Source organism: Nomascus leucogenys, chromosome 13 (assembly GCF_006542625.1).
Source record: "Nomascus leucogenys isolate Asia chromosome 13, Asia_NLE_v1, whole genome shotgun sequence".
In the NCBI taxonomy this organism is placed as follows: Eukaryota; Metazoa; Chordata; class Mammalia; order Primates; family Hylobatidae; genus Nomascus; species Nomascus leucogenys.
In genome coordinates, this window is record NC_044393.1 from 87,099,512 (window position 1) to 87,120,488 (window position 20,977).

General features: G+C 38.7%; 1 protein-coding gene across 3 annotated transcripts in view; it reads left to right on the plus strand.

Moving 5' to 3' along the window:
- The window catches only part of AKR1D1 (aldo-keto reductase family 1 member D1), a 40,911-nt gene that overhangs the window by 17,461 nt on the left and 2,473 nt on the right, over nt 1-20,977 (plus strand). The window contains exons 4-8 of one of the 3 annotated variants that reach the window (XM_003261391.4): nt 4,162-4,239; nt 11,558-11,680; nt 12,864-12,973; nt 13,667-13,832; nt 19,976-20,058. In XM_003261391.4, the coding sequence (XP_003261439.1) occupies nt 4,162-4,239; nt 11,558-11,680; nt 12,864-12,973; nt 13,667-13,832; nt 19,976-20,058 (560 nt within the window). The remainder of the gene's footprint in view (nt 1-4,161; nt 4,240-11,557; nt 11,681-12,863; nt 12,974-13,666; nt 13,833-19,975; nt 20,059-20,977) is intronic. The other 2 variants (XM_004090238.2, XM_003261393.4) reach the window with 2 other exon arrangements.

The following is a 20,977-nucleotide window of genomic DNA, read 5'->3' on the forward strand; positions in this document are numbered from 1 at the left end:
AATTATGATAAAGTATAGTAGAGCAAATACAGCAGTTGTAGCCATAGTAAAAACAGAAATTGTTTACTATCATTATCAAGTATTATATACTGTACATGATTATGTGTGTTCTACTTTTATATACCTGGCAGTACAGTTGGTTTGTTTACACCAGCAACACCACAAACATGATGTCACTAGGTGATAGGAATTTTAAACTCTATTATAATCTTATGGGCCACCATCATACATGCAGTCCACCATTGACCAAAATGTGATTATGCAGCACATGACTCTATTTAAAAGTGAGAAAATAAAATGTACTTCTCTGTGACTAACTAATGACATTTACATCTTTTTGGAGACGATAGATAATTTCTATTCTTACTTTTGATGGGTTCAAGGGCACAAAAGGTAAAATTTTAACAGTGAGAAATGACACAATATAGTGACATTACCTCCCAACTGAACCTATAATTGGGAAATCAATATTTGAAGCTTAAGTATGACATGCTTTTTGGTGTTTGTTTGTTTATTTGCTTAAGGTAGGGTCAGCCGGGCACAGTGGCTCACACCCGTAGTCCCAGTAATTTGGGAGGCTAAGGCTGGCAGATCACTTGAGTCCAGGAGTTTGAGACAAGCCTGGGCAACATGGCAAAACCCCATCTCTACAAAAAATACAAAAATTAGCCAGGCTTGGTGGCATGTGCCTGTGGTCTCAGCTACTTGGGAGATTAAGGTGGGAGGATCACTTGAGCTGGGGAGGTGGAGGGTGCAGTGAGCCGAGATTGCACCACTGCACTCCAGCCTGGGTGACAGAGCAAGACCCTGTCTTGGAAAAAAAAGAAAAAAGAGACAGAGAAAGAGAGAGAGGGTCTTGCTCTGTCACCCAGGCTGGACTGCAGTGGTGTGTGGCTCACTGTAGCCTTGAGCTCCTAGGCTCAAGCAATCCTCCTGCCTTAGCCTCCCAAGTAGCTGAGACTACAGGTGTGTGCCACCACACTCACCTAATTTTTCAATTTTTCTTTTGTAGAGACAGGGTCTCGCTATGTTGACCATGCTGGTCTGAACTCCTGGCCTCAAGCCATCCTCCCACTTCAGCCTCCCAAAGTGCTGGGATTACAGGCATGAGCCACCATACCTGACATCACATGCTTTTTGAATCTTAAGTTTTTTTAAACAAAAAACCTTTCTTGCTAAAATATTTTTAACACTTTATTATTTTTTAAGTGTCAAGCAGACAGAATTTTAGCCAACAAAATATTAAAAATCATGACATGTTTAAAAGATAAATGAACAAGAATGAGAGTCAATAGCATAGATTTTTAGAGGGTTGGGTTATTCTTCCAATAATACCTGACTGTGAGGAAGAGGAATGAAGGAAAGAGACAAAGAGGCTTATCAGGATGAAAGGATGAGTAAAATAGGCACAATGGAAGGTCAAGGGAAACACCTAGACGTATCTAATGTGGGTTCAGGCTTGATAACAACTTGATTAGAATCTGAGAAAGTAAAAATCATGTAACAGAATTCATGATGGAGGCATAAGGCCATTCAGAAGGTAAGTAAAATTAGGAAACACAAGGCAAGAAATATGGAGCAGAAATGTGAGTCATAAGTGTTGAGAAAGTCAAAGTGCTTAGAAACCAGAGACAGAATGGATAATTAACATGAGTAATAATGTGGCATCAAGGAGAAAAGGGACTGTTCTCTGCTCTCAGGGAGATGGGAGGAAGTTGAAAAGACATTGTCTTTCCCTAAAGCAGACAATGGGGAAAATGTTTTCACTAAAGGAAAGCTGAGTTTCACAAAGGTGAAATGCTAAAGGGAAAAATAATTTTTTTTTTTTTTTGAGATGGAGTCTTGCTCTTGTTGCCCAGACTGGAGTGCAGTGGCATGATCTTGGCTTACTGCCACCTCCACCTCCCAGGTTCAAGCGATTCTCTTGCCTCAGCCTGCTGAGTAGCTGGGATTACAGGCACCCGCCACCACGCCTGACTAATTTTTGTATTTTTAGTAGAGACAGGGTTTTGCCATGTTGGCCAGGCTGGTCTCGAACTCCTGACCTCAGCTGATCGGCCCACCTCGGCCTCCCAAAATACTGGGATTATAGGTGTGAGCCACTGCGCCTGGCCAAATTAGGGACAAATTTAAGAGCATAATGGGTTTTGTCCAATTGCTTGATTCCCTTCTCAGTCTGTTTTGTGCTGCTATAAAAGCATACCTGAGGCTGGGTGCAGTGGCTCACACCTGTATTCCCAGCAATTTGGGAGGCCGAGGCAGGTGGATCACTTGAGCCTAGGAGTTCGAGACCAGCCTGGACAGCATGGTGAAACCCCGTCTCTACAAAAAAATATACAAAAGAATTAGCCAGGCATGGTGGTGCACACCTATAGTCCCAGCTGCTCAGGAGGTTGAGATGGGAGGATCACCTGAGCCTGGGGACACTGAGGCTGCAGTGAGCCATAATCATGCCACCGCACTCCAGCCTGGGCAGCAGAGTAAGACCTTGTCTCAAAAACAAACAAACAAAAAACAACAACGGAAAAAGAATGTTATGATTCAGAAACATTTCCTTTAAAAGAAAAAAAAAGAATGCCTGACACTGGCTAATAGATAATAAACAGAAATGTATTGGCTCAGAGTTCTAGAAGGTGGAGAGTTCAAGACCAAAGTACCAGCACCTCACTAGAGCCTTCTTGCTATGTCATCACATGCTGGAACGAGGAAGGGCAAAGAGCACAAGAAAGCACCCTTCCTCGTCTGAGCCCTTTTTACAATGGCATTCATCCACGACTGAACAACTCCCATTAGGCCCCACCTCTCAACACAGTTGCATTGGGGATTAAGTTTCCAACACATGAATTCGGGGGGACACATTTAAACCACAGCAATTCCCAATAAGAAAATCCCTATTACCAAAGTCAACAAAGACTTTCATCCTGCCAAATTCAATAGACATTTTGTCCTCCTATTATTTGATCTCTTTCAATACAGTTGACTACCACCTCCTTCTGTAAACATTTTCTTCTCATGGTGTTCATGACATCTCATGACCCTCTCATGGTCTTTGGCAGCTTCTTCTCTGCCAGCTTCCAAATATTGTTATGCCCAGTTGTCTACCCTCAATATTCTTGTCTTACTAGCTATGCTCTCTCTATAGGTGACTTAATCCAATCATATGGATTTAATACCATTTTACATGCTAATGACTCCAAATTTTATCTGTAGCCACGACCTCTCTCTAAGCTCCTGACTTCTCTGTTCAACCGCGTCCCTCAATATCCACTTGAATATCTAGTGACCATTTCAAAGTCAAAATATCCAAAATGATATTCCGGATTCCTAGCCCCAACCTCAAGAAATGGTTACCACCAACCACCCAAGGCATCTGGGAATCATCTTTGATTTCTCCCTCTCCCTCATTCCCACCACCCCACCTCATTTCCAAGTCAACATTAAGGCATGCTGGCTCTACTACTCGTTCATGTGCTAATCTGTTCCCTTCTTTTCCTCTCTACTGCAGTTGCCCCAGTCCCAGGCACCGTCAGCTCTCCCCTATTGCATATAGCCCGTTAGGTTGAGTTCCCCAGAAGCAGACCCTGAGATGAAGAGAATGCATACAAGAGTGATTTATTTTGAAGTACTGTTAAGGGAGTGGGGAAATGTGGCTGAAAAATAAGAGGTTAAGCAGATGTGAGGTAGAAAGCAGAGTCCTACAGAGAGCAACTTAGGCTAAATGTCACAGAAAGCTCTGGAGACAAAGTTGTTCACATCTCAGAATTACACAGTCACAGGGCAAAGAAACAAATATTGATACTTGTAACTTTAGTTCCAAGGCTGTCCCAGCATGGGGAGCAGGGTGTAAATTCCTGGGCACATCTAAGTGAGTAGAAAGATACACAAGTCCTAGTAGCCTGAGGTCTGTCCTCTAACAGACGCAGGTGTCAGCTGTACAGAGTGAAAGGACAGTGCACACAAGACAGGTACTGGCATCCCAGGGAGCATGGGCAGGTGTCTTAATCCAGCTGGGCCACTACGACAAAATACTTTAGACTGGGTGATTTAGAAACAATAGACATTGATATTGCTCACTATTATGAAGACTGGGAAGTCTAAATTCTATTATTTTAATTCCCAGATATAAATAAAATGAATTACATTTATTCTTTTTTTTTTCAGCCAGGAGATGAAATATACCCTAGAGATGAGAATGGCAAATGGTTATATCACAAGTCAAATCTGTGTGCCACTTGGGAGGTAAGTTCAAATATGCTTCTTATTTTAAAAGACAATATTTTTAAAACTGTGATCTGATTATTCCTGTCATATTTATGGAGAGAGATGCACCCTTTACTTCCAATGAAAAGTAACAGTCAGAACAGGCATTCCTAACCATAAGTACAGGTATATGAAATCTCCACTTCTGGGTACTAAATAATTCTTACTTTTGTTTTGCTGGAATGACAAAGAAAAGAGAGAGGGGTGGAAGGAAAAACAGTGTAAACAAAATATATTCTAATATAAAAGTAATTAAAATATATGAATAAGATAAATTCACAAATTAAAAAAATATATATTAAGTTGTTAATATGATGCCTACAAGAAACAAACTTAAAATGATACATAAAAATACTGAAAAACAGGCCAGTCGCAGTGGATCACACTTGTAATCCCAGCACTTTGGAAGGCCAAGGTGGGCGGATCATCTGAGGTTAGGAGTTTGAAACCAGCCTGGCTAACATGGTGAAACTCTTGTCTCTATTAAAAATACAAAAATTAGTCAGGCGTGGTGGTGGGCGCCTATAATCCTGGCTACTCAGGAGGCTGAGGCAGGAGAATTGCTTGAACCTGGGAGGCAGAGGTTGCAGTGAGCTGAGATCATGCCACTGCACTCCAGCCTGGGCGACAGAGCAAGATGCCGTCTCAAAAACAACAACAACAAAAACCTGAAAAGCAATTCTGTTTTTTATTTCTGGGCAAGCTGCTGGCTCTTTTCCCAAGATCACAAGAGTAGACAACTGTAGGAAAATAATAAATAAACCCTTATGGATTCATGGTGGGGAGGGATATTTTGAACTTGTTTGCTTAGAGGTGGTGTGGCAGCTCCAACCTAGAGTAGAAGTCAACCCAATAAGCAGGAAGAAGATAATACAGGAGAGGAACGGTTGGTCCTTTTGCACTTCCTTCACCCCTGCCATAGCCTGGGAACAAATATTGCCACACAGGCGGAAACTCAGGACTCAGTTGTAGAGCAGCCTTGAAATTCTAAACTTGTGAAAAACTGAAGAAAAACGTAAGTTGCCCACTGACCTCTGGCATTTTTTTTTCCCACCGATGTGATTCCAAACTCCAAAAGTTTGGAAATTACACTCTGGTAAGTACCTTTTTCTATATACTTGCCTCTGAGGCAACAGCTGAAGGTCTGAGCTGTGAAGTTGTTTAGAGGGGTGAGGAGGAATGATTTATTTCCCAGTGCCCGGGGCTCTGTCCAAAAGAACACACAGTCACTCCCGACCTCATTGGAGTGAATCAGGTTCGGACAGTTGGACATTTTGAACATTCTCTTCTAAGGGACTGCCTAACAGGACAGCCAGCATCCCCAGGAAAAAATGATTTCACAGCCCAAAGTAATAAGGCTTTTATTTCACAAGAAGACAATACATCTCAAATACTGATCCCAATGTAAACAGAACAGAGAACCAGGAACTCCTAAATTAACCAATTAATATATTAGAGAACATAAGAAAAGATATTAGCAATATGAAATGTGAACAAACAACATTTTAAAGAACAAGCTAAAATAAAAATTAAAAAATAAAAACTGTAATAGGTTGGGATAAATAGAAGAAAATGGTCAAATTGAGATAATCAGAATGAGGAAATCTCTCAATATGAAGATGAAAAGGACAAGAATTTTTTAAAATACGAAAGAAAAGCTAAGAAATTCAAAGAATAAAATTAGAAATTCCGATATGCACACAACTGGACTCTAAGAAAAAAGAAAGAAGAAAAAATAAAAGGAAACAAGAAGGTGGGCATAGTGGCTCATGCCTGTAATCCCAATGCTTTGGGAGGCCGAGGCTGGAGGATCACTTGAGCACAGGAGTTCAAGACCATCCTGGGAAACATAGTGAGACCCCCCATCTCTACAAAAAAGAAAAAAAAGGAGGGGTAATAGTTAAAGAAAAAAAAAACACGAAGATCTTAAAGGGACCATGGAGCACAAAAGAGGAAAGATGAGGAACATCATGGGTGAAGTGACATACACCTGTAATCCCAGCTACTTGGAATTCTGAGGTGGGAGGACCACTTGAGGCCAAGAGTTTAAGGCCACAGTGTGCTATAGTCATGCCTTTGAATAGCCACTGAACTCTAACCTGGGCAGTATAGCGAGATTTCATCTCAAAAAAAAAAAAAAAAATCAAACATAAAGAGAAAATGTTAAAACTTCCAGAGCATAATAAATAATCCAATAAAGAAGGCAAAATGGAATAATAAAAATAACCAATCCAAGACAAAGCAGAAAAAGAAAGAAGAGGGGCAATAAACAGATGAGAAAAATAGCAAACAAAGGGCAAGATGGGAGATTTAAACTCAGTAATATCAATAATTGCAGTATATATAAATGGTCTAAGTACCCCAATTAAAAGGCATAGATTATCAGAATGGATATAAACCAAATCCCACTATATATTATACACAAGAAATCCATCCTAAGTAAAAAGTCACCAACAGGTTAAAAGCAAAAGTCTTTCAAAAAGCAAAAGGATAGAAAAAGATATATTAGGCTAACACTAGTAAAAATAAAGCTGCAGTTGCTATTTTAATATCAACAAATACTTCAGAGCAACGAGTATTACATGGGATTAAGAAGATTATTATATAATGATAAAAGAGTCAATCCTAAACATCTATGCCCCTAATAACAGGGCTTCAAAATACATGAAGCATAATCTAAGAGAACCGAACAGAGAAAGAGAATAATCCACATTTATAGTCAGAGATTTTTTTTTTTTTTTTTGAGATGGAGTCTCGCTCTGTCACTCAGGCTGGAGTGCAGTGGCACGATCTCGGCTCACTGCAAGCTGCACCGCCCAGGTTCATGCCATTCTCTTGCCTCAGCCTCCCAAGTAGCTGGGACTACAGGCGCCCACCACCACACCTGGCTAATTTTTTGTATTTTTAGTAGAGACGGGGTTTCACTGTGTTAGCCAGGATGGTCTCGATCTCCAGACTTCGTGACCCACCTGCCTCAGCCTCTCAAAGTGCTGGGATTACAGGCGTGAGCCACCGCGCCTGGCCTATAGTCAGAGATTCTATTAAAATGATATCATACTAAAATGATAAGTATACAGAAAGATCTATAGGATGTAGGAGATTAACCTGACATTTATAGAACACTTCACCAAAATATAACAGAGTGTTTTCTTTCTTTCTCTCCCTCCCTCCTTCCCTCCCTCCCTCCGTTCCTTCCTTCCTCGAGTCTTGCTCTGTCGCCCAGGCTGGAATGCAGTGGCACGATCTCGGCTCACTGCAACCTCCACCTCTCGGGTTCAAACGATTCTCCTGCCTCAGCCTCCTAAGTAGCTGCGATTACAGGCTCGTGCCACCATGCCCAGATAATTTTTGTATTTTTAGTAGAGATGCGGTTTCACCATGTTGGTCAGGCTTGTCTCGAACTCCTGACCTCGTGATCCACACGCCTTGGCCTTTCAAAGTGCTGGGATTACAGATGTGAGCCACCGTGCCTGGCAACATAGGCCATTCTTTGAGCCATAACATAAATCTCAGTAATTCTTCAAGTATTTTAATTATGCAAGGTATGCTGTCTGATCAAACAAGAGGCACACATGTAAATAACCCATAAGATCTAAAAAAATTAAAATCTTTATCTAGGTATAATTTATATATTAGCAACACACGATTGGAAATTATTTTTAAAAACAATACTAAACATTAAATATTTAGAGATCTAAAAAAATCTGTGCAAGAGCTATACAGTAAAAACAACTTATTACTGAAAGAAATAAAAGATGATCCAAAATTCAATGGAGACATAAACCATGTTCCTTGATCTGAATATCAAGATGTTAATTCTCCCCAAATTCATCTGTAGATTCAATGTAATCCCAGTCAAAATCTCAATACAAATGGAAAACCTACTTCTAAAATTTATATGGGGCCCGGAGCAGTGGCTTATGCCTATAAATTCCAGCACCTTGGGAGGCCAAGGCAGGTGGATCACATGAGGCCAGGAGTTCGAGACCAGCCTGGGCAACATGGCAAAACCTTGTCTCTACTAAAAACACAAAAATTAGCCAGGCATGGTGGTGCCCATCTATAATCCCAGCTACTTGGGAGGCTGAGGCAGGAGAATTGCTCGAACCTGAGAGGCGGAGCTTGCAGTGAGCCGAGATCCCACCACTGCACTCCAGCCTGGGTGACAGAGTGAGATTCTGTCTCAAAAAAAATAAACAAAATAAAATGTATATGGAAGTACATATAGACCTATAATAGCCACAACAACTTTTTGAAAAAGAGCAATAGCCAAGCCCAGTGGCTCATACCCGTAATCCCAGCACTTTGAGAGGCTGAGCGGGGAGAATTACTTGAGCCTAGGAGTTCGAGACCAGCATGGGGAACAGTGAGACCCTGTCTCTACAAAAACATAAAACAATTAGCCGTGCACGGGGGTTGCATGTGCCTGTGGTCCCAGCTACTCAGGAGGCTGAGGTAGGAGGATCACTTGACCTGGTAGGTTGAGGCTGCAGTGAGCTATACCACTGCAACCCAGCCTCAGTGACAGAGCAAGACTCCATCTCAAAAATAAAAAGCAATAAGTTTGGAGGGCTTATACTAATTTCAAGATTATACAACTATTATAATCATGACAGTGCCATATTAGCATAAAGAGGAACATATAGATCAATAAAACATAATAGAGAATGTTAAAATAGACCCATACACATATATGGTCAGTTGATTTTCAACAGAAATGCCAACGCGATTCAATGGGGAAGGGTAATCTTGTACTAAAACTGGCCCATACCAGCTTGCAAGAACCTGTTGTGCAAACCTCTTCCTAACTCCACATTCAGTGATGTCGGGTGGTTAGCTTGAATAGCCCGGTGTGAATAGTCACATCACAGACACTGACAAATACTACAAACTGGAGAGCTTTTTTCTTCCTGGATAGCTGGTTGTTAAACATTTATCAGTATTCCACTGGAGGTGTTCATGATCTTGATTGTGATGATGATTTTACAGGTGTATGCATACATTAAAATTCCTCAAAATATACACTTCAAAAATGTGTAGTTTATTGTACATCAGTTATAACTCACCAAACTATAAGGCAAAAATGATGCATGATAAAAAGTTCCACATCTACACATGCTCAGAAATTTTGCCAGGTAAAGACCCACACTGGTAATCATTAGGTCTGATTGATGTACTAAGTAAAAGGAACAAAAATCTAACAGATGCTCCAAAAAAAATGCATAAAGCAAAAGTGATCATATTAAACTTAAAGTGTGTATTATCTATAAAAATATTAAGATCAAATAATAAAAGGAAAATGAACCCATAATATGCTACAATTAAAGTTGATATACATACTATTAGCATCACAGATGTTGAGAGCAGATAAATACCGTGTAAACAGGCTAAGTTATTGTCTTTATTAGAAAACTTCTTAAAAGTAATAAAGAGTTAAGAAGAAACAGGATAAGTGGGATAAACTGAAATTAATCAAGATGGTAGAAACAGTTCAAATATATGTATGGTTGCAATAAATGTAGATAAAATAAACTCACCTAGACAGATTGACAATTTAAAAGGAGACACCTAAGCAAAAAGAAACGTGAAAGTTAAAACTTTACAGTTAAAAAAAAACACATACACGCACCAGTCAAATACGAGAAAAAGTTGGTATTACTATATTAATATCATATAAGACAGACTTAAAAATTAAAAGCATTATTAGGGATAAAAAGAGTTGTACATAAAGATGAAAGATTGAATTTACCAAAAAGATATACTAATTTTAAGCACATATATACCAAATAAAGTATCTTCAAAATATATAAAACAAAAAATTGACACAATACAGGAGGACATTGGCTCATGCCTATAATCCCAGCACTTTGGGAGGCCAACGTAGGAGGATCGCTTGAGGCCAGGAGTTTGAAATCACACCTGGGCAACATAGTGAGACCCCCTCATCTCCAAAAAATATTTTAAAAACAAAATTTAGCCAGTGTGGTTGCACATGCTTGTAGTCCAGCTACTCAAGAGGCTAAAGAGGGAGGATCTCTTGAGCCCAGAAGTCAAGGCTGCAGTGAGCAAAGATCCCATCACAGCACTCCAGCCTAGGTGACAGAGCAAGATACTGTTTCAAAAAAAAAAAAAAAAATACAAAAGAACATTAATAAATCGCCAGTATAGTAAGAGATTTTTGACATTTTCCTTTCAGTTTTTTGACATATTCCTTCTGTTAATTTTGACATATTAATTTCAGTTACTGAGAAGCCAAGAAGAGCTAGACCTAATTTTATATATAACATGTGTGTATGTATATTTAAATACATATATGTTTGAGAGAGAGAGGAGAGACAGAGTGTTACATCCAAAAGTGGGAGAACGTATCTATTTCACATATACCAGAATGTTTATAAAAATTGCCAGCCGGGCACAGTGGCTCATGCCTATAATCCCAGCACTTTGGGAGACTGAGGCAGGTGGATCACCTGAGGTCAGCAGTTCAAGACCAGCCTGACCAACATGGTGAAACCCCATCTCTACAAAAAATACAAAATTAGCTGGGCATGGTGGTGCATACCTGTAATCCCAGCTACTCGGGCTGCTTGAAGCCGCAAGGAGGAGTTTGCAGTGAGCCGAGATCACGCCATTGCACTCTAGCCTGGGCAACAAGAGCAAAACTCCATCTAGGAAAAAAAAAAAAAAAAGTGCCCAGGTACTATGCCATAAAGAAAGTATCCAAAAATTTCAAGAAGTAGGATCATTTAAAAAACATGTTTTTAATTGAGATAGGGTCTCACTCTGTTGCTCAGGCTGGAGTGTAGTGTCACAGTTATAACTCACTGCAGCCTCAATTTCCCCAGCTCAAGTGGATCCTCCTACTGCAGCCTCCTAACTAACTGGGACTACAGGCATGCGCCACCATGCCTAGTTAATTCTTGATTTTTATTAGAGATGAAGTCTCACTCTGTTGCCAAGGCTGGTCTTGAACTCCTGACCTCAAGTGATCCTCCTGCCTTGGCCTCCCAAAGTGCTGGGATTACAGGTGTGAGCCATCGCACCCTACCTGGGATCACTAAAGTGTGGTAAATACCCTGAGAAAATACAAGGGGAAGATATGGCATACACATATTTTCCAAATTCAATCATAGAATTACTGCCTTTTCCCACCATCCTTCTTTTATTTTTTTTCGCAAGATGCTTATTAACATACCCAGGAACCTTCCTTTATAAAGAATTCACAGTCACCCTTATAAACATTCATTCTTGCTTCTTGTGAGGCTTGTTTGTTGACCTGTTGACATTTACTCTACAGGCGATGGAAGCTTGCAAAGATGCTGGCTTGGTGAAATCCCTGGGAGTGTCCAATTTTAACCGCAGGCAGCTGGAGCTCATCCTGAACAAGCCAGGACTCAAACACAAGCCGGTCAGCAACCAGGTACAGCCTAATAGCTTCCACTGGGGTGTGGGGAATGGGGGTAGGAGTTACATGACACGAAGAAGCCTCAGCTGGGAGTTGGGAAGGCTCATGATTGCTCCACCTAAATCTCATCATGGAACCCTGTGCAAGTCTTTAGACTTCTTTCTATTAATGTCACTTAAAAAAACGGACTTGGGGCCGGGCGCGGTGGCTTACGTCTGTAATCCCAGCACTTTGGGAGGCCAAGGTGGGTGATCACGAGGTCGGGAGTTTGAGACCAGCCTGACCAACATGGCGAAACCCCGTCTCTACTAAAAATACAAAAATTAGCTGGGCATGGTGGCACATGCCTGTAATCCTAGCTACTCAAAGGCTGAGGCAGGAGAATTGCTTGAACCCGGGAGGCGGAGGTTGCAGTGAGCCGAGATTGCACCACTGCACTCCAGCCTGGGCGACAGAGCAAGACTCCATCTCAAAAAAAAAAAAAAAAAAGAATCTAATGAAAATCATTAAAAAAAAATGAGAAAAAACACTAAGGCTCAACAGAAAAAGGAGTAAAAGAAATGAACAGAAATTCACAAAAGACAAATTGCAAGACTGGTACATATGAAAAATGTTAAACTCACTATTAATTAGAGAAACTTAAATTGAAGTGTGATTTTTCTATTGCACATCAAATTAGCAAAGTTTTTGTCTTATTAATATTTTTAAATATAATGCCCCCATGTAGGCAAGTGATTAAATGCTAGTGAGTTCAAATTGGTTCAGCCTTACTAAAAAACAATTTGTCAATATGTATCCAGGGCCTTAAAAAATGTTCACAGTCTTTTATTTCTAGTAATCTATAATAAAAAAAAATAAAAAAATCAGAATGCCTAAATAGACTGATGTGTGTTTACTACAACATTGTTCATAATGGAAAAAAAATGGAAGCGACATAATGCAAAAAATTAAGGGGATGATTAAATAAGTTACAAGACATTCATATTATGTGAAATCTTAACAAAAGATGTTCTTGAATCCATTTTAAGGAAGCAAAATGAACAAGATATGAAGGGACGGACTAGGACACAAAATATATACAGTATGAAGGAGATTCTATTAATGAAATGGATTTTATTGAAGAATTTTTTTAACTGTAAAATTGTATTCAACAACGTAGTCTTGATTTTGTGCTCTGCTCTCCAATGCAACCACATAGGTTGAATGCCATCCGTATTTCACCCAGCCAAAACTCTTGAAATTTTGCCAACAACATGACATTGTCATTATTGCATATAGCCCTTTGGGGACCAGTAGGAATCCAACCTGGTAAGTAAAACTTTAGGAAGTATTTCCTTTGGTGTGTAGCGTGAGGCTCATGTGAACTACTGTATTTGATTGATATGCCTTTTGGTTTGCCTGTGCAGCCTCTTCAAGTCATTATCTGTATATATGAATTAGAACTTTTCATACTTTCCTGACTGAGCTGTTGTAAAATTGATTACATTATAGGTATGAAATTGCCTATCAGTGCCGATATATAGGAATGCTCAGTAAAAGTTAATTTAATGATTATTTGACAAAGGAGTTTCTATGGCCATGTTTTGCAAATTTTGAATTTTTTGATCTCTGTATTCAATAGTGATACTTCTACTATGATGTGTTCCATAAACTTTAGAAATTTTTCTACTTTAAGATGATTCCAGAAGTTGTGTCTCTATTTCTTCCACTTCAGTCCTCCTGCCTTTCCCTACATGCCAGCTCTCTCTATAAGACTCATCAAAAAATATTATTTACCCTCTGAAGGAGGCAGCTCCATAAAACTTGCCTTGCTTTATCTTCCCATACTAAGAGTAACTCTCCACTCAGTGCATACTCTGCACTCAGAGAAACTGGTTACAGGTGACCTGCAGTGTCCTGGTAGGTGACTGGGTGAATGGGAAGACAGAGGAGGAGGATGGTTTATTAACCTTGGTTCCCATTATGCAAACTAATTATGATGCATGTTTTGATATTTTTAAGGGTGAATATTTCTTCTCCACCTTTGTTAAAGGATGCACTTCTAAACTCATTGGGGAAAAGGTACAATAAGACAGCAGCTCAAATTGTTTTGCGTTTCAACATCCAGCGAGGGGTGGTTGTCATTCCTAAAAGCTTTAATCTTGAAAGGATCAAAGAAAATTTTCAGGTAAGAGAACTGCTTTTGGAAATGTGAAAAGATGGGCATGTTTGCTGTTTTAGCTTTTATAGAATGTGTTCAGCTTAATAGGAAACCTGTAACGCTCTCATATTTTATTTTATACCAGCTCCTTGACCCGTAGCCCATATCTAGGTTTAATTTTCACTCAATTTGAGACAATTGCTAGTACTTCAGACATTGCTTTGCTACTTGTACACTATCCAGATCCCTTACATTTTCTCTTTCCTTATCTATTTTTTATTTCTTTTTTTAATTTTTTTTTATAGAGACAGGGAGGGTCTTGCTATATTGCCCAGGCTAGTCTGGAACTCCTGTCTTCAAGCGATCCTTCCACCTTGACCTCCCAAAGTTCTGGGATTACAGGCGTGAGCCACTGTACCCAGCCTCTTCCCTTATCTATTGACTCTTGACACTACCTACTCACTTCTCTACCAGCACAACAAAAATTGAGTGAACAAAATTTGGAATTCATAACAGTCAACTTTCCACCTTCCTAATGGCTCTGGTAAAAGTTGAGGACAAATGTGAAAATTATTGAAGAGGACCATTTAGACTTCATGAATGCTAATTGCCTTTATTTCCCTCTATAAGTAATCTATGACTTACATTGTAACTTCCAGGTGAAAAAAGAACTAGTCCAAGGGGTAATTCATTTATTCCACTACTACTAAAGACTAAACTGTTAGGTAAATACAACCATAGAAAAGTGCCATATAAAATTAATTAATTACCCATTGGTTAATTTACATTTCAAAAGTAAATTCTCAAAAAAAAAAAAAAGTAAATTGCCTGTTTAGCCCTACTCATAATTAAAGATAAATAAAAAGAGACTAGTTGTCCCTTCATATCAGAAAATAATCAAAATACTTGGTAATATTTGGGGAAACAGGCACTTTGACACACTATTGTTAGAAACATTAATTTGTATGAGATATGGAAGAGTAGGTTAAATTATTTCATGTCCATCAAAATTCAAATGCACATATTACATGATTTATTTATATGTGGAACCTAAAAAAGTTAATCACATAAAAGTAGGGAGTAGAATAGTGGTTACCGGAGGCTGAGATTATTGAAGGGAGGGTGCTATGAGGAGATGTTGGTCAAAAAATGCATGATTACAGTTAGGAGGAATAAATGTCAAGAGATCTACTGTACAAAAAGGTGTCTATAGTTGATGATGATATAGTGTATTCTTGAAAAACATAAAGAGAGTGCATCTTATGTGCTCTTACCACAAAAATGATAACTATATGAGGCAATGCATTTGTTAATTAGCTAGATTTAACCACTCCACAATTTATATGTATGTCAAAACATGTTGTATATGATAAAAACATACAATGTTATCTGTCAAATTGAATAAATTCAAATACACATATCCATTGACTCAGCAATCTTATCCTATAGATGTATTTGCACATATATACATGGATGCACACACACACAGACAGATGTTTATTATAGAATTCTTTGTAATTTTTTAAAAACTCAAAACAATCTTCAACACGATTTTATAAAACAAGCTATGACATATTTGTACATTGAAATATCATATAGCCATTTAAAAAATACAAGTACTGACATAGGAAGATATCCACAATATTAGACAATTACATCTTCAGAGTTTTTTGCTACATGATAGAATGCAACTCAAACTTTAGCAAAAAATAAAAGATAATTTATTGGCTTGCATAACTGGAAAGTCCATGAGTAGATCAGAAATGGCTAGACATAGGTACTCAAATGATTTATAAAGAGATTTAGTTCTCTCTCTCTCTCTCTTCCTCCTTTCTCTCCACCCACATGGTGGCACAGACAATTCCTAACAGCTCCAGGATAATCAATTACTCATACTCAGTGAAGAGTGAAGATGATCAGAAACAAAGTCTTCTATCAGGGTCTCTGTCAATCCCTGATTAGCTCTTGTAGGTCACCCTCATATTACCCACTGTGGCCACTGAGTAGGATACCCTGATTGGCCCCCAGGGCTATATCCCTATTCCTGTGCTGAAGAAGTTAACAGGCAGCTCCACTAGAAGGGGGAAGGAAAGTTCATAAAAAGAAAAAAGGCGCAAAGATGCTAAATAGTTACATCAGCTCCTGACAATAACATTTGCCAAAATGCCTCATGCTAAAAAGTGGTTGACACTCTTTTCCACAATCTTAGAAAGAGATCAACTGCATGACTAATGTGTAGGTTCGTTGAAGATTAAAACACATTTTGATGGACTTTTTGAGGACTGAAAATTTTGCTGTTCAAAAATGATGAGAGTGTTACAAGTGACCTTTGCAATGGAAAGCATTTGGACTTTATAGCATCTAGCAAATCGCAATCTTTTACCAGAGAAAATGCCACTCTCCTTGAAATTTTCATTGTAACTAATTGTGTTACATTCCATATGTTTCCATAGCCTTGATAATAAAAGAATGGAACTCAGAGGTCACATACTCCAAGAAAATATAAAACGGATATAGATTTAAAAGGAAAATGAGAATGAAAATCACAGCCAATTCTTACTCTTTAGGGAATAGACTCACCCAATAACCATGAATTTTGCTGGGTATGAAAGCAAGAAGCAACAAAATAAAAAATTATGCTCTCTTAGAATGAAGGTAAAATAAACTGTTAGAAATATTTTAAAAGACTGGCAAAGATCAATAAAACATACAGAACAAAGGGAAAAATAAATATTTTGATGAATAAAGAAGAGCAAAAGAAAATAAAAATTATGTAATAAAAAGTTAAGACTGGGCACAGTGGTTCACGCCTGTAATCCCAGCACTTGGGGAGGTCGAGGCAGGAAGATTGCTTGAGGCCAGGAGTTTGAGAGCAGCCTGGGCAACAAAGCAAGATCCCATTGCTTTAAAATAAAAAACGTTAAGTTAAACGATCAGTTTAAACTGGGCGCGGTGGCTCACTCCTCTAATCTCAGCACCTTGGGAGGCTGAGGCAGGTGGATCACCTGAGGTCTGGAGTTTGAGACCAGCTTGGCCAACATGGCAAAACCCCATCTCTACTAAAAATATAAAAATTAGCCGGGCATGGTCATGGGCGCCTGTAATCTCAGCTACTCAAGAGGCTGAGGCAGGAGAATCGCTTGAACCAGGGAGGCGGAAGTTGCAGTAAGCTGAGATCGCACCATAGCACTCCAGCCTGGATGACAAGGGCGAAACTTTGTCTCAGAACAAACAAACAAAAAACCATGAGTTTAAAAACTAGATAAAATTAAAGGTAAAAATGAAGAAAGCTAATATGGAGCCAGGATATTTTAAAAGTTAAAATAAAATAAAAAAATGAAATTATACCAGGTGTGGTCCAGCTTTGTTGCCATCATCCATTGGCCTCCATTCTTTGAAGATGTTACCTCTGGGCTCACTTTCACTTTCTCCAATACTCTTCCTCTCATAATTCTTAGTGAATTCAACATCCACACCAGTCGTTCTCCGCCCTTACCTGACAGCTCTTTGACTTCCTCTCCCATAAGAATCTTGTCCTATATATTTCAGCCACTAATTCCCATGGCTATCCCTTGGAAATTGCAATAACAACTTCCTAATAAATCCTCCATAGCCTCAATTTCAAACATCCCCCTCTCTTTCCTACACTAGCAACTGTTCCTCTCTACTAACTCCCACCAACAATCACATATGTAGTAACCTCCTATCTTAAAAAATAAAATCCAATCTAGACTCACTTTGCGCTCCAAGTATTATCCACTTCTCTCTTTCTGTTTCAAACATCTTGAAAGAGAAGTTGTTCTTGCTGCTTCCCATTCCCTTCCCCCACTATCTCTTGAAGCCATTCAAACCAAACTTTTACCCTGACCATCCCACTGGAACAGCCCTTGTCAAAATTACCGGTGACCTCCACACTGCTAGATCCAGTAATTCTCAATCCTTGTCCCAGTTGGTCTTTCGACCACATCTGATACAGTTAACAATATCCCCTTCTTCAAACATTTACTGAAAGGGAAAACTGTAAGGGAGGCAGTTTGAGAGGAACTATCAGGAGCTCAGTTTTATAATATGAGATCCTCATTCACTTAGGATAATTTGTGCCATGGGAGAAAAAAAAGACCACCGAAAGTCAATCTGCATACAACAAGAAAAAACATGACATAGAAATAATGTCAAGAGGGTGAATTTGAAAGCTTATATTAAGATCGAAACCAAAGTTTATGAAAGTAAGTTTACTTTTATTCTCAACACAATGTAGGTTACAATTGCATGTTTATTAACTCAGAAGAAACAGTGAATCAGTGTTGATTTTTTTAAAATATGCTTGACAAAATTACATAACACAACATGACATCTTCTATTTCACAAAAGTTTTGCAGAATGTTCATAAAGAGAATAATTCTCATACAAATTTTGGAGGGCTTTATCTGAAGGAGACTTTTAATTCTTTAATTTTTTTTTCAAGTCACACTCTTTTGACCTATCTATCAAAGTAGATTTTTAACTGTGCAGGATTCTTCTCTGAAAAAGATCGTACCTATAATTAGAACAAATCTCCAAGTTCACTTTCTTCGATTTCATAAAATCCTGCATCTTTGCAAGATTTGCAGCCTCACTTTGCCATTAGATTATGCCATATATTTACTGGATAAGAGGCTGACCCACCAAGACTTAAAGGACAGGACTAGTGTTTAGCAAAAAAGAAATGTGGGTAAGGATTCATTTTATAGGCAGTTCATTCATTTTTATATTGTGCAAATTTTTGATTCCTCATGTAATCTCATAAAGGCCAATAATTGGATAATAAATCATAAAAGAAAATGGTTCCCTGAAAAGAGTACTTGGAAAGAATCCATGGAGGGATAATTAAGTAAATCATGTTCCATCTACACAGTGAATACCATGGCTAAATGAATAAAGTCGGGTTGCATATTCTGTTAGAACTATCACTATGGTCACTAAGATATTATGTGAATAAAGGAAAGTTGTAGAATCATAAAGATATGGTCCAATTACTGCATTTTCCTCTTAATGTGTGTAGTATTTGGGAGGAATATCTGGGAAGGGAAATAAGAATGGGGTGATGAGTGACAAGATTTTCATTATTTATTCCGTATAGGTCTATGTACTTCTACAGTGTTTCATTTCTTTGCAAAGAGCATATATTTATGTACTACTTATATAATTAAAATCTATTAATCATTAAATATATTAAAATAAAAGTTAAAGGATAGAAAGATAAAACAATAAAGAGAAGATAGGTTATATACAGATAACCCAAATGTTAAAAATAAAAGGAAGTGAAAATAAAATATATAAATGTTAATAAGGGACAATTATAAAACCAGAATATAAATAAAGTATAAAATCTAAGAAAAATAAAACACTGAAAATGTAATTAGAATAAAAAGGTAGAAGTGACATCGAAAATGATGAGAGAAAGGATTTCAACATAGCAAATTAAAAGTTAAAAACAAAGCAAATTAAAAGTTTTTTAAAAAAGCAAATTTAGGCCGGGCGTGGTGAGGCTCATGCCTGTAATTGCAGCACTTTGGGAGGCCAAGGTGGGAGGATCGCTTGAGTTCAGGAGTTTGAGACCAGCCTGGGCAGCATGGTGAAACCCCATCTCTACAAAAAAATGCAAAAATTAGCCAGGCATGGTGAAACGTGTCTGTAGTCCCAGCTGCTTGGGAAACTGAGGCATGAGAGTAGCTTGAACCCAGGAGGTGGAGGTTGCAGTGAGCCAAGATGATGCCACAGCACTCCAGCCTGGGTGACAGAGTAAGACCCTGTCTCAAAAAAAAAAAAAAAAATCATATTTAGAGACTCAATTTTTTAAGTGTAAGACAGTAGTTCAGAATCAAAAGCCCAGCATTTCATACAGAAATAAGAATTCTTCACATTTGAAATTTTAGGGGATTTCATTAACATTTGTGGTTTCAGAGCATTTGGAATTTCTTGTAAGATATCCCCAGAAAGACTGTCTCAAAAACAAAGGGCAGAACAGAGTATCCAGCTCCACCTCAGTGGGTAGCCCCGCAACACCAGCCTGACTCCTCTTAGACATTTGCAGAGATATTCATGTATCTTTGAAAGGCTCCCACTGGTGGCCCCACTTTCTGATCCCAAGCTTGACCTTCAAAAATGTTCTATTATTTCCGTTATTTCAGATCTTTGACTTTTCTCTCACTGAAGAAGAAATGAAGGACATTGAAGCCTTGAATAAAAATGTCCGCTTTGTACAATTGCTCATGTAAGTTCTGGGGATCATTAATGGGTACTGGCCAGTGGTATTGAATGGTCATGTGTCAAGCAACAAGGCTCATATGAACCCTGACCTATGTCCACAGCACCAGGGCAAAGCATGGTGGGCCGCATATTCTGAATGTTAACAAGCCTGAGGGAAATACATCCACTACATGGCCTTCCACAACCCTACACTCTCGCTGAAAAGAAGAGTCCTGACATCTGTGACATTCCATGACTCAGGTGAAGGCATGCAGGCTACGGAACCTGAGGAGAATTAATTCACCATGTACATATGCTAAAACAACAGCAGCACAAATGTTGAAACAACTTATTTATTTATTCCTAAAAATCAAAGTGATGTACAAATTAAAACAAAGTTATAAAAAAAATTTTCTGAGAGAGAGGCATGATAATGTTGAAGAAAGAGCACTAGATTGAAAACCAAGAACTTAGACTTTTAGATACTTTCTTGCCAATAAGATTTTAGTTTCTACCTCTACCTATTAGCTGACTTCCTACAAGCAAAATTCCATATACTCCTTCAAAATGTCAAGTCCAGCTAACCAACTGAAGTAGCTCTTTATTCTCTAAATATTACAGGCCCTTTAAAAAAGAATATAGTTTTGGCCAGGCCTGGTGGCTCATGCCTGTAATCCCAACACTTTGGGAGGCTGAGGTGGGCCGATCACCTGAGGTTGGGAGTTTAGAGACCAGCCTGGCCAACATGGAGAAAATCTGTCTCCACTAAAAATACAAAAATTAGCTGGGTGTGGTGGCACATGCCTGTAATCCCAGCTACTCAGGAGGCTGAGGCAGGAGAATCGCTTGAACCCAGGAGGCAGAGGTTGCAGTGAGCCGAGATCACACCACTGCACTCCAGCCTGGGCAACAAAAGCAAAATTCCATCTCAAAAAAAAAAAAAA